The following is a 15,626-nucleotide window of genomic DNA, read 5'->3' on the forward strand; positions in this document are numbered from 1 at the left end:
AAGCACTAAAGAAATGCTTCCTGTGAATTAATTTTATAAAATAATGTTCAAAAAATATCAGCAGAAGTGTAGAAAAGATTCCTATTATATTTATGCCCAAATCACTAACAATAGGCCTAATTCTACAGTCTTTATTCAGGTTATTCATTAAAGTTTGACACTCCCAAGATTTTTAAAGATCCTGAATTCCTACTCCAAATATAACGGTAGAGATTATTTAAAAGACTGATGTCTGGTTGGTAGGATTACAAGTAGTTGTGATTCTCTTATTTCTACTTTTAATGTATTATTTCCACTTTTAATGTATTATTTCCTAAAGTTTCCACAATAGACATATATAGTATCACTATTATAATCAGAAAAAAACAATTTATTTTGTGTGAACTTTCACTAAAGTTAATGAACCAACCCACTAGAGGTCTCAAACAGCAATATAATGCAAGGCATCATCAAGGGTTGATTAAAATTTTAAATAAAGCAGAAGATACCGGCCTGCCTGAGGCAAAAGTGTGAAATGAGTAAAGTTCCTTGAGACATTCCCCCCAACAAACATCCTTTTCAGTTCACTGAATAGGAATATACAAGCTAGACAGCATATATTAGACAGATAAAAAGGTAGTCCACAAAAGTATGTTTCCAAATAATAATGTACATTCTACGTGACACTGACATACCCTTTCTCTTGGGGAAGAGTTTAAGGATGTACATTTTTAACTAACTCCCCAATTGACTCTTAAACACACTAAAATCTGAGAACCACTATGTAGGTGCTCAAGAAATGCTTGTTAGATTGAGCACGAAGTTTTAATAAAGCAAGTTGAATACTTGCGTTTACTTGCTGCCCCAGGTCTGTGAGTCAGCAAAATACATATATTTGAAGGAGTTTACAAGGATTTTCAAGGAGGAATAAGAGATAATGGAGTGACCCAGGGAAAGAAGGGAGATATGACAATTTAGAAAAATCTTCATGTCTTAAATAAAATAGAAGACTAAAATACCTCTTTCTGATTATCTTCTTCCTCAGAATATGGAATCTGAAAATGCAGAAGCTGAAAATATGGAATCCAAAAATATGGAAATTGAAACCATTTCCTCAGTTTCAGCTCTGCAGGCTCTCTCTAAGCTGCTTTATCCGGAAGAGGATGACTTTGAGTCCGGACAGGTGGTTATATACTTACAGATGAATTAGTTCTGATCACACTAAGTTGTGAAACTGTATTTGAACAACTTGTTCCAACCTTGCTGTGGGAGCAGGGCTCTGTCATCTAATACATTCACAGGAGGTTGCAGGACTGATTATGCATGAGAGTATAACCTCTAGTACATTTCTAGCAAACGTAATTATATTTTTTCTAAACTACCTGAACACTGAATAGGAAAATAGTTCTGTAACTATGGTAGCAATAGCCACATTTCAAAATGTTTGTCATTTATATTTATGGCCAAAGAATGCTTGACAACCATTACAAAGAGTGGTAGCTAGGATTTTTAAGCCTAGACAATATTTCTATAAAACAAATAATTTTAATTAGTATTAATTAGGGCCCCCAAACCCTTAATTTTTAAAAATTTGTCTACACATGAAAGCAGAACAGAAAATATTTTGAGCCAAATAAGGGGACAAACTAGCTTCAGCCTATTAAAATTGGCTTCCGGCTACATGCTCAGATAGAGCTGTGGAATCTAATTAGTTGAATAGCATTTGGGGTCAGGACAGGGAACCTCAGGGAGGCTTGCAGCAGCAAGATGGGCTTCATTTTGGGTAGGAGAGTTGCATGAATTGAGCTTTGGCCATTCCACAGTCACTGCCAGTATGCTCAGAATACTCAAAATACTTCCATGTAACCCCCTGCTCTCCATTCTCCTCCTCCTTAGATATTAGCAAACCTTGGCTATCAGACTGCCTATATGAAGGCAAACAAAATTTGCGGCAGAAGTTTCATACTATAGGTGCTTCCCTGGTGGCACAGTGGTTAAGAATCCGCCTGTCAATGCAGGGGACCGGGGTTCGAGCCCTGGTCCTGGAAGATCCCACATGCCGCAGAGCAACTAAGCCTGCGTGCCACAACTACTGAGCCTGCGCTCTAGAGCCTGTGCTCTGCAACAAGAGAAGCCACCGCAGTGAGAAGCCTGCGCACCGCAACGAAGAGTAGCCCCCGCTCCCTGCAGCTAGAGAAAGCCCTCGCACAGCAATGAAGACCCAAGGCAGCCAAAAATAAATAAATAAAATAAATAAATTTATTAAAAAAAGTCTCGTACTATAGCAGAATATATTAATTTGCTTTAAACTATTTTAATGTTCTTTGTTATCATGACCAGTTTACCGTGAATAAACCATCTCCCATGAACATACATATCAATTTTCTCCTCCCCAAATTCTTTTTTGCCATAGTGTGGAAAAACAAGTAGTATAATCTAAATAGGCAGCCAATCCAGTGTCAACCAGATTGACACTGGATTGAGCTTCCACCCTCCAGGAAGAAGTTACGTGGAACAGGGCAGAATCAAATAAGACATGCAATGGAAATAAGATTTGTGGAGGAGGGGAACTGAGTCAGCTTGGAGCCAGGATTAGGAACCAAGAAGTTTTAGTCGGAGAATTCTTAGTAGAGGCCAAAGAAGGAAAGAAAAAGCAGGCCGTTAGTAACAGCATTGAATATATACAACAAATAGGATACAGAAGAAAAAGTTAAGTGCAATATATCAATAAGTTTGGGAAGGCAAACTCGTTTTTGCTACCTTAGCTGAAATAGAATGATAAATCCTGGGAAAGGTAAAGTTATGCCATATAGAAAAAGTATAGAAAAGGTAAAGTTATGTCATATAGAAAAAAGTATGTCATATAGAGAAACAGCGATCTGGAATAAAGGGAAGTGGAACTTGTAACTAGAACAGATTCAGAGATAAGAATTTCCCCTGGTTACAAAGCCTGTTTCCTTTGGCATTTATGTATGGAGATCTTTATTTGCATCTAGAGGTGTTTCCAGGGGAAAGATGAGTGCTTATGAGAATAGAGACTAGAATCATTTTACCAAATTGTACAATATAGAGAGGAAAATTACTATAATAATGTATGATTCTGTATATCTGGGTTATAAGCAATTTTGAGATAAGTGGTCATTCAGACACCACAGTACAGATATCATTAGAGGATATAGAATTGGGGTATCAGAACAGTGGGAGAAAAATTAATGTTTCTAATGAACTATTAAATTTTCCAGGAGAGAAACAGCTTTTCATTTTTTAACATGTATTAATCTTGGGAACTGTGGAACGATTACAAGAGCGATGTGTTTTTGAAAATACACTCACTGAAAACAGCATTTAGAACTGTTGCATACACATTGGTTTATTTACACTATCCCCACAAAGAATTGTTAAGAATATAGGAGATTGGGAAGAGAGTATGTCTGTTGTCTCACGAGGGGATCTTAAGACCTTGGGAAATGAGGTTTACCACTCTGCACAGACAACGTAACAAGGATGTTCTAACTCTCTTACATATTGCAAAGTGGCATGAATTGCAATGATAAATTGCTCAGATAATTGGATGTAGATTCATGGTAGAGGCTGAAATGATATTCTTATAGAAACAATTGCCAGATGGTTTTTAATGTTTTTATTACCCTGATCCATCTTTTCACTTGAAAATTTTATTTTTAATCATTTATTTTCATTAAGTTAATAAACTGAAACTCCTCCTCTGTTCTGATATACTTATCCAATCATCACTGTCCATGGAGAGCATACCAATTTTTGTCAGGAATGTTCAAGTTTTTATTTCTATGGATTTTAATTTGCTGTGGAAGGAAGCACTCAACAAAACAAGAGGCCCTCAGGTTCCAAAAAATGCTTTACCCTGATTGACTGTTAGTATTATTAATATTCTGGTGATTAATAACTTAAGAAAAACACTGCAAGTTTATATGACTTTAGTGATTTAAAAGAAAAAAATGTACAGAATATTGTCTTGGGATTTTCACATAAAAATGCCTGTAACACCTTAACAGCAGACATAGCACTTTTGAAGCACCTTTTGGAAAGCAAGAGTTACTGTCTCAGAAACCGTTGAGATGTTACAGATTAATTTCTAATTTATAGCTGTTGGAATAATTTAGCATAAAAAAGACACAGATGAGCTTTTCCACCAGCTTTCAAGGACAGACCCTATTCCTCTTGCCCAAACAGGACATTATAACTTGTGTACCTGTCTGAAGTCTTGGGAGATAAGGGCAGGGGCCTGGAAAAGGAGAGTTGGAGGTGCTAGTTTGCCAGGACCACGCGATAAGAAGTTTTGACTGCCAGCAATGGAGTGAATTGGAGCTGCAGAGTCTGACATCAGCAAGAACAATTAGTAAAAAAAAAAAAAAATTGGGATTTTCTTGAAGTATCGAAGAACTCCTGACAGGGACCAATGAGGTGGTTGCCACTATACTCAGCTGAAAAAAGAAAACTGTTCTTCTACTGGTGAGACAGGGGCAGTATGTCTGCTGTCCCTGTCCCATACAGAGGGTATGTCTGCTCGTACAGAAGATGGCAAAATAAACCTGAACTTGCATGAAGACTGAAGTGGTTCAGCATGTATTTGACACTATTAATTTGGGGTTGCTGTTTAAATCCACTAGTTCAGTGTCATGAGGTGATGGGACGAAGAAGTATTTCATATCCACAGTGGAAAGAAGTAAAAGCTATTATCAAGACTTTTGAATGAGTTGTTTGATGTCTAAATACTTAGACTCTATTTAGTGGTTTGTTTTTATTTCTAGAACACTTTCCCATACTTCTGTCCCCCATCTAACTATGACCAGACAACTGCCAAAACCCAAAGGGGTCGATGCTCTTATTCTAACACTGGGTTCTAACCTTCAAGGAGATGAATGTGGCTCATTCCCCTATCCCCAAGAATACATGATTCACTGGGCTGGAACTGGGGATTTAGTCTGATCAAAGATCAATTCTGCCTTGGGGTCTATTAAAGCAAATACTTTTTGAAAGGACAAGGAAAACACATTCAAAATAATACTTGACATCTGTCTCTTGGTTATATAACAACAATGGATAATTAAACTGGGAAGCTTAATGAAACTGTAGATGGAAAGCTTATCAAATTTAAAGTATTACTGGTCATGTAAGTTATACAAGTAGTAATTACAGAATGTTGGACTTTTTTTCCTCTCCTCCAGTCAAATAGTTCATCTGCAATGGGAGCCATGGGTCCTGGGAATATTGGACCACCAAAAAGAGAAGCGCTTAAAGGTAAGTTATTTAATAAAGCATATAGATCAATATAATCAGTATAATCTTTTCTTTGGGAGCAAAATTATAGGGAGAGTAATACTAACTAACACTAGCACTTATCAAAGATGAACTCAAATAATTGTGGGAACGATGAACAACTATTTACATATAAAGATGTTGTTTTTACTCTAGTGTTGCAGGTAAGTTGTTTTTCTAGTAATGGAAATTAATTTGCCTTGAGTTATTCACATTTTTTGGCATATTTCCTGAGATGGAAAACCAAAAAAGTCACATGTGGTTAGATAACTTTTTTATTATTTAGGGTCTAGTTACCACGACACTTAACTTCTTCACGTTCTATGCTGCTATATTCTGGCAATTTCACAGAATTCATTAATTCATTCAATAAATATTTGTTGAGAGCTAATTATGTACCAGGTAGTATGATCATCTCTGAGACTACAATGGAGATCAAAATAGAAAGGGTCCCTGCCCCCATTGAGCTAATAGTCCTTTGGAGAACACAATGAAACAAATAACTACACAATTTTATCTTATGTTGAAAAGCTTATAAATTAAAGCCCATGGGGTAACTTATAAAGTCACGGGTCCAGTAAACTAGAATAAATATTTTTTGGGTGTTTTCCCAGCATTTTGGCCTATACATTTTCACAGAGTTGAACATTTTTCACATCTTTAAAAATATAGAAATCTGAAATTCTGTTGGTCATGATCACAGTTACCAGAGGGTGGACAGGGAGAGGAAATGAAGTACTCTCATCAATTTAGGTAATTGTAAAAGATTTTGTCTGGAAAAATGTTCAAAATAATGACTAAAATGAGGTCTGAGTGGACAATTTTTAAATTTCAGTTATTCTACATACTCAAGAGTCTATTTGCCTTATTCAAGAGATATTCACTTCACAGAAGACTAGTTCAAATTTGGATGTATTTCTGTGCTGCCTGTATTTCTGATAATGTAGGTCTAATAATCTCTAAATTCTAAGAACAATGAGTCATATGTAAAACATTATATATAAATCTGTAATTATGCTTTACAAAGCCCATGCTAGATGGAAGCAGATCATTTCAAATGAACTGGCAGAATTGAAAACCTGACAATCAGGTGCATTTCTGGGAACACTTAACAGTAATCAAAATAATGTTCTGCACCTAATGTGGGTCTCCATTTGCTGCCGCAACAGTTGGAACAAATGCAAGCTGGGTTTAGCATGCCTATTTACTTTCTTTTTTTTTTAAACATCTTTATTGGAGTATAATTGCTTTACAATGGTGTGTTAGTTTCTGCTTTATGACAAAGTGAATCAGTTATACATATACATATGTTCCCATATCTCTTCCCTCTTGCATCTCCCTCCCTCCCACCCTCCCTATCCCACCCCTCTAGGTGGTCACAAAGCACCGAGCTGATCTCCCTGTGCAGCTGCTTCCCACTAGCTATCTATTTTATGTTTGGGAGTGTATATATGTCCATGCCACTCTCTCACTTCGTCCCAGCTTACCCTTGCCCCTCCCCGTGTCCTCAAGTCCATTCTCTACATCTGTGTCTTTATTCCTGTCCTGCCACTAGGTTCTTCAGAACCTTTTTTTTTTTTTTAGATTCCATATATATATGTGTTAGCATACGGTATTTGTTTTTCTCTTTCTGACTTACTTCACTCTGTATGACAGACTCTAGGTCCATCCACCTCACTACAAATAACTCAATTTCATTTCTTTTTATGGCTGAGTAATATTCGATTGTATATATGGGCCACATCTTCTTTATCCATTCATCTGTTGATGGACATTTAGGTTGCTTCCATGTCCTGGCTATTGTAAATAGAGCTGCAATGAACATTGTGGTATATGATTCTTTTTGAATTATGGTTTTCCCAGGGTATATGCCCAGTAGTGGGATTGCTGGGTAATATGGCAGTTCTATTTTTAGTTTTTTAAGGAACTTCCATACCCTTCTCCATAGTGGCTGTATCAATTTACATTCCCACCAACAGTGCAAGAGGGTTCCCTTTTCTCCACACCCTCTCCAGCATTTATTGTTTGTAGATTTTTTTGATGATGGCCATTCTGACTGGTGTGAGGTGATACCTCATTGTAGTTTAGATTTGCATTTCTCTAATGATTAGTGATGATGAGCATCCTTTCATGTGTTCGTTGGCAATCTGTATATCTTCTTTGGAGAAATGTCTATTTAGGTCTTTTGCCCATTTTTGGATTGGGTTGTTTGTTTTTTGATATTGAGCTGCATGAGCTGCTTGTAAATTTTGGAGATTAGTCCTTTCTCAGTTGCTTCATTTGCAAATATTTTCTCCCATTCTGAGGGTTGTCTTTTGGTCTTGTTTATGGTTTCCTTTGCTGTGCAAAAGCTTTTAAGTTTCATTAGGTCCCATTTGTTTATTTTTGTTTTTATTTCCATTTCTCTAGGAGGTGGGTCAAAAAGGATCTTGCTGTGATTTATGTCATAGAGTGTTCTGCCTATGTTTTCCTCTAAGTTTTATAGTGTCTGGCCTTACATTTAGGTCTTTAATCCATTTTGAGCTTATTTTTCTGTATGGTGTTAGGGAGTGTTCTAATTTCATTCTTTTACATGTGGCTGACCAGTTTTCCCAGCACCACTTATTGAAAGGCTGTCTTTTCTCCATTGTATATTCTTGCCTCCTTTATCAGAGATAAGTTGACCATATGTGCATGGGTTTATCTCTGGGCTTTCTGTGCTGTTCCATTGATCTATATTTCTTTCTGCCAGTACCATACTGGTTTTGTGCTTTGTTTTTGTGCCAGTACCATACTGTCTTGATTACTCTAGCTTTGTAGTATAGTCTGAAGTCAGGGAGCCTGATTCCTCCAGCTCCGTTTTTCTTTCTCAAGATTGCTTTGGCTATTCAGGGTCTTTTGTGTTTCCATACAAATTGTGAAATTTTTTGTTCTAGTACTGTGAACAATGCCATTGGTAGTTTGATAGGGATTGCACTGAATCTGTAGATTGCTTTGGGTAGTATAGTCATTTTCACAATGTTGATTCTTCCAATCCAAGGACATGGTATATCTCTCCATCTGTTTCTATCATCTTTAATTTCTTTCATCAGTGTCCTATAGTTTTCTGCATACAGGAGTTTTGTGTCCTTAGGTAGGTTTATTCCTAGGTATTTTATTCTTCTGGTTGCAATGGTAAATGGGAGTGTTTCCTTAATTTCTCCTTCAGATTTTTCATCATTAGTGTATAGGAATGCAAGAGATTTCTGTGCATTAATTTTGTATCCTGCTACTTTACCAAATTCATTGATTAGCTCTAGTAGTTTTCTGGTAGCATCTTTAGGATTCTCTCTATATAGTATCACGTCATCTGCAAACAGTGACAGTTTTACTTCTTCTTTTCCGATTTGGATTCCTTTTATTTCTTTTTCTTCTCTGATTGCTGTGGCTAAAACTTCCAAAACTCTGTTGAATAATAGTGGTGAGAGTGGGCAACCTTGTCTTATTTCTGATCTTAGTGGAAATGGTTTCAGTTTTTCACCATTGAGAACGATGTTTGCTGTGGGTTTGTCATATATGGCCTTTATTATGTTGAGGTAAGTTCCTCTATGCCTACTTTCTGGAGAGATTTTATCATGAATGGGTGTTGAATTTTGTCAAAAGCTTTTTCTGCATCTATTGAGATGATCATATGGTTTTTATCATTCAATTTGTTAATATGCTGCATCACATTGATTGATTTGCATATATTGACGAATCCTTGCATTCCTGGGATAAACCCCACTTGATCATGGTTTATGATCCTTTTAATGTGCTGTTGGATTCTGTTTGCTAATATTTTGTTGAGGATTTTTGCATCTATGTTCATCAGTGATATTGGCCTGTAGTTTTCTTTCTTTGTGACATCTTTGTCTGGTTTTGGTATCAGGGTGATGGTGGTCTCTTAGAATGAGTTTGGGACTGTTCCTCCCTCTGCTATATTGTGGAAGAGTTTGAGAAGGATAGGTGTTAGCTCTCTCTAAATGTTTGATAGAATTCACCCATGAAGCAATCTGGTCCTGGGCTTTTATTTGTTGGAAGATTTTTAATCACAGTTTCCATTTTAGTGCTTGTGATTGGTCTGTTTATATTTTCTATTTCTTCCTGGTTTAGTCTCGGAAGGTTGTGCTTTTCCAAGAATTTGTCCATTTCTTCCAGGTTGTCCATTTTGTTGGCATAGAGCTGCTTGTATTAATCACTCATGATTCTTTGTATTTCTGCAGGGTCAGTTGTTACTTCCCCTTTTTCATTTCTAATTCTGTTGATTTGAGTCTTCTCCCTTTTTTTCTTGATGAGTCTGAATAGTGGTTTATCAATTTTGTTTATCTTCTCAAAGAACCAGCTTTTAGTTTTATTGATCTTTGCTATTGTTTCCTTCATTTCTTTTTCATTTATTTCTGATCTGATCTTTATGATTTCTTTCCTTCTGCTAACTTTGGGTTTTTTTTTTGTTCTTCTTTCTCTGATTGCTTTAGGTGTAAGGTTAGGTTGTTTATTTGAGATGTTTCTTGTTTCTTAATTTAGGATTGTATTGCTATAAACTTCCCTCTTAGAACTGCTTTTGCTGCATCCCGTAGGTTTTGGGCCGTCGTGTTTTCATTGTCGTTTGTTTCTAGGTATTTTTTTATTTCCTCTTTGGTTTCTTCAGTGATCTCTTAGTTATTTAGTAGTGTATTGTTTAGCCTTCATGTGTTTGTATTTTTTACAGATTTTTCCTGTAATGGATATCTAATCTCATAGCGTTGTGGTCGGAAAAGATACTTGATACGATTTCAGTTTTCTTAAATATACCAAGGCTTGATTTGTGACCCAAGATATGGTCTATCCTGGAGAATGTTCCATGAGCAATTGAGAAAAAAGTGTATTCTGTTGTTTTTGGATGGAATGTCCTATAAATATCAATTAAGTCTATCTGGTCTAATGTGTCTTTTAATGTTTGTGTTTCCTTATTTATTTTCATTTTGGTTGATCTGTCCATTGGTGACAGTGAGGTGTTAAAGTTCCCTACAATTATTGTGTTACTGTCGATTTCCCCTTTTATGGCTGTTAGCATTTGCCTTATGTATTGAGGTGCTCCTATGTTGGGTGCATAAATATTCACAATTGTTATATCTTCTTCTTGGATTGATGCCTTGATCATTATGTAGTGTCCTTCTTTTTATTCTGCTCTGTGGTAGTTATTTCCACTATTTGATCTTCCAGGTCACTTATCCGTTTTTCTGCCTCAGTTATTCTGCTATTGATTCCTTCTAGAGAATTTTTAATTTCATTTACTGTGTTGTTCATCATTGTTTGCTCTTTAGTTCTTCTAGGTCCTTGTTAAACGTTTCTTGTATTTTCTCCATTCTATTTCCAAGATTTTGGATCATCTTTACTATCATTACTCTGAATTCTTTTTCAGGTAGACTGCCTATTTCCTCTTCATTTGTTTGGTCTGGTGGGTTTTTATTTTGCTCTTTCCTCTGCTGCATATTTCTTGTCTTCTCATTTTGCTTAACTTACCGTGTTTGGGGTCTCCTTTTCACAGGCTGCAGGTTCGTAGTTCCCATTGTTTTTGGTGTCTGCCCCCAGTGTCTAAGGTTGATTCAATGGGTTGTTTAGGCTTCCTGGTGGAGGGGACTGGGGCCTGTGTTCTGGTGGATGAGGCTGGATCTTGTCTTTCTGGTGGGCAGGACCACGTCTGGTGGTGTGTTTTGGGGTGTCTGTGAACTTATTATGATTTTAGGCAGTCTCTCTGCTAATGGGTGGGGTTGTGTTCCTGTCTTGCTAGTCGTTTGGCATGGGGTGTCCGGCACTGGAGCTTGCTGGTCGTTGAGTGGAGCTGTGTCTTAGCGTTTAGTTGGAGATCTCTGGGAGAGCTCTCGCTGTTTGATATTACGTGGAGCCAGGAGGTCTCTGGTGGTCCAGAACTCGGCTCTCCCACCTCAGAGGCTCAGGCCTGACACCCAGCTGGAGCACCAAGACCCTTTCAATCACACGGCCAGGTACATGGGGAGTTTCTTGCCTTTGGGAAGTCTGAGGTCTTCTGCCAGCGTTCAGTAGGTGTTCTGTAGGAGTTGTTCCACATGTAGATGTATTTCTACCATATTTGTGGGGAGGAAGGTGATCTCCACGTCTTACTCCTCCACCATCTTGAAGGTCCTCTGAATGGTTAAACTTTACTGCTACTATTGGAGGGACTCCTGAGGAGGCAGGGGGTGGCTGTGGCTCACTGCGGGGACGAAGACACTGGCAGCGACTGCTCTGGCAAGTACTCATTGGTGTGAGCCCCCTATTTACTTTCAAACATTTAAAGATGACATGTAGAAACCTCAGGCATGTGCTCAGTTGACATAAAGGACAAATGAGAGAGATTTTCTTTAGAGCTTATGTTTATATGAGGAAAATAATGGATTAAAAATGATCATTGTCTCTACTGTTTTCAGTTTCTTTCACTGATAGTAGTTTTAAAGAATTATGTCAGGCTTGCATGGAAAAGGTATCAAGGGGCTTTTATATAGTAAAACACAAGGCAAGATAAAATATTTCTATCCAAATCAGATTGATTGCATGTTTGATTTGTTCTTTTATGTAAAAATATTTTACATATGATCCTATTTGTTTCTGAAAAAATGTGTAATATTTCTTTGCATATATGTTGTATATAATATATATTTTATACACAGTATGTTATTTTATGTACTAAATATATATTATATGTTTTATATGTGTATGTACACATATATGTATATATATTTCTGTAGATATAGATATAGATATACACACATATACAGAGAGAAGAGAGAGAGAGGGAGAGAGAGACTGGAAAGATGTACACCAGAATGCTATCATTGATCATCTCTGGGTGGTTAGATTGTAGATTATTTTATTTTCTTCTTTTTGCTTATATGTCTTTTCCAAATTTTCTACAATTATTATTACAACTCTTCAATGTATTGGCTGTGTGTTGATTAAAAAATTTAAGTCAACTGTTCCGAATTTAGCTTTCTCTGACCAAATAACAAGCTAGCGATTACAAATAGAAAATATTTCACTTCAGTGATCCCAAACTTAGTGTGAAGAAGAACAGGAGCAATTTCAAGGGGCTAACAGGCAAAAGCTTCAGCTTTATCTTCCCTTTCTTCACAGTCATCCCTCAAACAAGTGATGAAAATAGTGAGCACATCTGGAATCCAGAGGAGGTTCCAGAAGGGGCAGAGCACCATGATGTGTGGGATATTAGAGAAACACCAGAGTAAGTCAAATGAAGCCAAGGAACATGTTTTTTGGGGTTTAAGTTAGATGTGTCATCTGATACCGGTCTATTTTTGACAAGATTCATAATGTAACTTCTACCACATAAAAGATAAAACTATGGTGACACACAGAAGGCACGTGTAATTGATGATTTTTTTCCTTCTAGAGCAGAAACGAATATTAAGACATAATACCTTTCTTTCAGTTATTATCTAACAAAAAGTGAAAAGTAGTCATTTCCATTATCAATTTATATTTAATATCGTTTAGTTGTATAATGTGGAAGTAACAGTGGATAAAACCAACCCATTAAATTACAAGCATTCATACAAACTAAATTATTATGCCATGTTTTTGTGTCAAAGACTTGCTTTTAATTACTCAGTGTTCCACAATTTCAGTAAAAGGCTATGTTCTCCCACCAATTATCAGCTGTTACCTGGACTAATTTACTAGTTATTTTAGGATTATGTTTAGTATATTGTGCAAGCAGGATTAAAGGCTTGCTTTCTAGTCTTTTCAGTAGGAATAATAAATATGAATTTTAGAATTATCATAAAAAGCCTTTCATACTAATAAGTGAAATCACTCATACTGTTAAGGATTAAAGTGTGTTTACATACATAATTGAAATTAATGATTAAATACACTAAGCTTTAAATATGTATTTTAGAATAAAATCTTGTTTGAATATTTAGAATAGCTCGAAAAACAAAAGCAATATTTATTAAATTATAGTGTGCTTTATAATGTCTTGAAAACTTCTATGGCAAATGTGAGAACTTTTAAAATTCTGACTGTAAAACTGTGTCCAGTGTTTAAAAAAAAACCCGATGCTTCTATCTTCTATGTCAGTTCTGAAAATAGAAGCAGTGGGAGACTGCAGATAATTAACTGGAAAGAAAGTATCCAGCTTTCAAATAAACGATATAAAAAAAAGTAAGCCTTATAAAAAAAGAAATCAAAGGGGATTTAAAAACATTTCTGTCTGCATCCTAAGTATGAAGGGAGTGAATCCCAGGTTATGTTTATACAGCGCCCACACATCCCTATGAAAGGTAAGATTTAAGTCATTCATTTGTCACATAGTTTAATAAATGTCAAACATCCATATGTGGCAAGCTCCAAATCTGAGTAAATTTTTACTTTTCATCCTGATATTTGATGTTCTGTAGAAAGAATATCCCTCAAAGCTTTAAATGAACAAGAACTCCAGTCAGGATATGAAGAAAATTGCTTTATAAGATTTTTTAATCTTTATTTTCTATCTTATGCAAATACATTTCAAACTGTCCCAATTGGTAAAGAAGAAAATGGGTAAAGAAGGTGAACAGGCAGATCACAAAAGAAGAATCACAAGCTACCACATAAAAAATAATAAGGGCCTGAGCTAAGTCACTGGCCTTGGAGAGAAATATGAGGGTCTTTATTTGAGAGATATTTGAAGGAAGATTTGGTATTTGATTAGATACAATGAATGAGAGGAAAGCAGTAGCTAGAGCAAATCCATGTGGGAGTCCTGGGCATATAGGTCAATATCTTTGTTTTGTTTTGACTTGGCTTCACCTTTGTGAAGACCTGGTAGCTGTTACAGTCTATTAAGAAAAAAGTGTCCTATCTCAAATAGCTATTTACTGTTAGCCCTGTTCCAACTCAGAGAAGTCCCTCTTTCATCCTTGGGCATTCCTATTTGCAAGTGGTCAGAAGTTCAATGTCTCCAGATACAATTTTCCAACTGCCTACTATATACATTTGCCTGGATGTCCCAAGGCACCTCACACTCCACACACCCTAAACCAAGCTCACCATTTCCCCTCCACCTACATTCCCAATCACAGTTAGTGGCTTCACTGTTCTCTCAGTCACCCAAGCGAGTAACCTCAGCATCATCTTTGATGCTTTCCTCTCATTCATTATATCTAATCAAATACCAAATCTTCCTTCAAATATTTGTAAATGTTTACTTACTTCATTCCATCTAAAAAGATAGGGTAGGGACTTCCCTGGCAGTCCAGTGGTTAAGACTCTGCGCTTCCAGTGCAGGGGGTGTGGGTTCGATCCCTGGTCAGGGAACTAGGATCCCACATGCTGTGCAGTGCGACCAAGATAAATAAATAAATAAAATTAAAATTAAAAAATAAAAAGATATAGTTCATTATGGCTGGTGGTTTCTATAAACCACTCTATCCCTAGGGTCCCAAATTTGGGGGCAAGGAAAGATTTGTGAATTGTCATGTGTGAGGTGAAATACCAGTAAAACCTTTCACTGAACTAAGAATTCTGTAGGACTAGATTCTAAACACTATAGTTGTACCTGTGCTGACTACACTACCAGTGTTTCTACTGTAGAATTTTTGAGGTAGAAAACACAATAGAGATCATTTAGTTCAAACCCACCCCCTCCCATAAATTGTACAAATCCGGAAGCTGAGCACATGAGTTTGTGACTTGACCAAGATCACACAGTTAATGACAGAAAGAGTACTAAACCTGGATTTTCTAACTCTACTCTGAGGCTTAAATTTAACAGAGGAAGGTTTGCATCTATCCATCAAACCCTGGATTATGGGCTCACTATTCTTCTGAGCCATTGTTTTCCAGGAAAGGACCTTCCTTCTTTCTTCTGCTTTTACTCTTATTAGAATCTTATTAGAAGTTCCCTCAATCTATTTTATTTGTATGGCTCTGAAATAGTCAAGCTTTATCTTTAGAAAACAGTGTACACAACATAAATCCTGACAGTGTTAGGTATTTTTGACTGAATTTCTAGACTTTTGTTCCCTTATATTCTGCTACATGCCTGAAAAACTGCAAGCACTTTATTTTTTCCTTTTATTTTTTGTAATAGCATGTCCTCATAAGTTTCTAGTTTTCTGCTCTGTGACAGGAAATTGCTCTTTCATTTGAGTCTCTATATCACTGGCTTTTTTTTCAGATATGAAGTTGTGTTCAAACAGCAGGTGGGAACTGAAGATATGTTCCTGGGATTGACCAGAAAGGACCCTTCAACTGCGTGTTGTAAGGATCTAGTGGTAAGCCTCTCCCCTCTTCCCCATTTTCCATTTGACCATTATAGTTAAATTGACTGTTGTATACATAATACCATAGGCAAGGCTGTA

The 15,626-nt window shown here is 36.6% G+C and overlaps 1 protein-coding gene across 2 annotated transcripts in view; it reads left to right on the plus strand.

Moving 5' to 3' along the window:
- DNAAF6 (dynein axonemal assembly factor 6) overlaps window positions 1-15,626 on the plus strand; it is a 40,568-nt gene that overhangs the window by 4,943 nt on the left and 19,999 nt on the right. For both annotated transcript variants that reach the window (XM_061179042.1, XM_061179040.1), the window contains exons 2-5: window positions 1,025-1,162; window positions 5,184-5,256; window positions 12,400-12,505; window positions 15,443-15,539. In XM_061179042.1, coding sequence (XP_061035025.1) covers window positions 1,028-1,162; window positions 5,184-5,256; window positions 12,400-12,505; window positions 15,443-15,539 — 411 coding nt within the window. In that variant the 5' untranslated portion in view covers window positions 1,025-1,027. The remainder of the gene's footprint in view (window positions 1-1,024; window positions 1,163-5,183; window positions 5,257-12,399; window positions 12,506-15,442; window positions 15,540-15,626) is intronic.

The sequence above is a fragment of the Eubalaena glacialis genome, chromosome X (assembly GCF_028564815.1).
Source record: "Eubalaena glacialis isolate mEubGla1 chromosome X, mEubGla1.1.hap2.+ XY, whole genome shotgun sequence".
NCBI lineage: Eukaryota > Metazoa > Chordata > Mammalia > Artiodactyla > Balaenidae > Eubalaena > Eubalaena glacialis.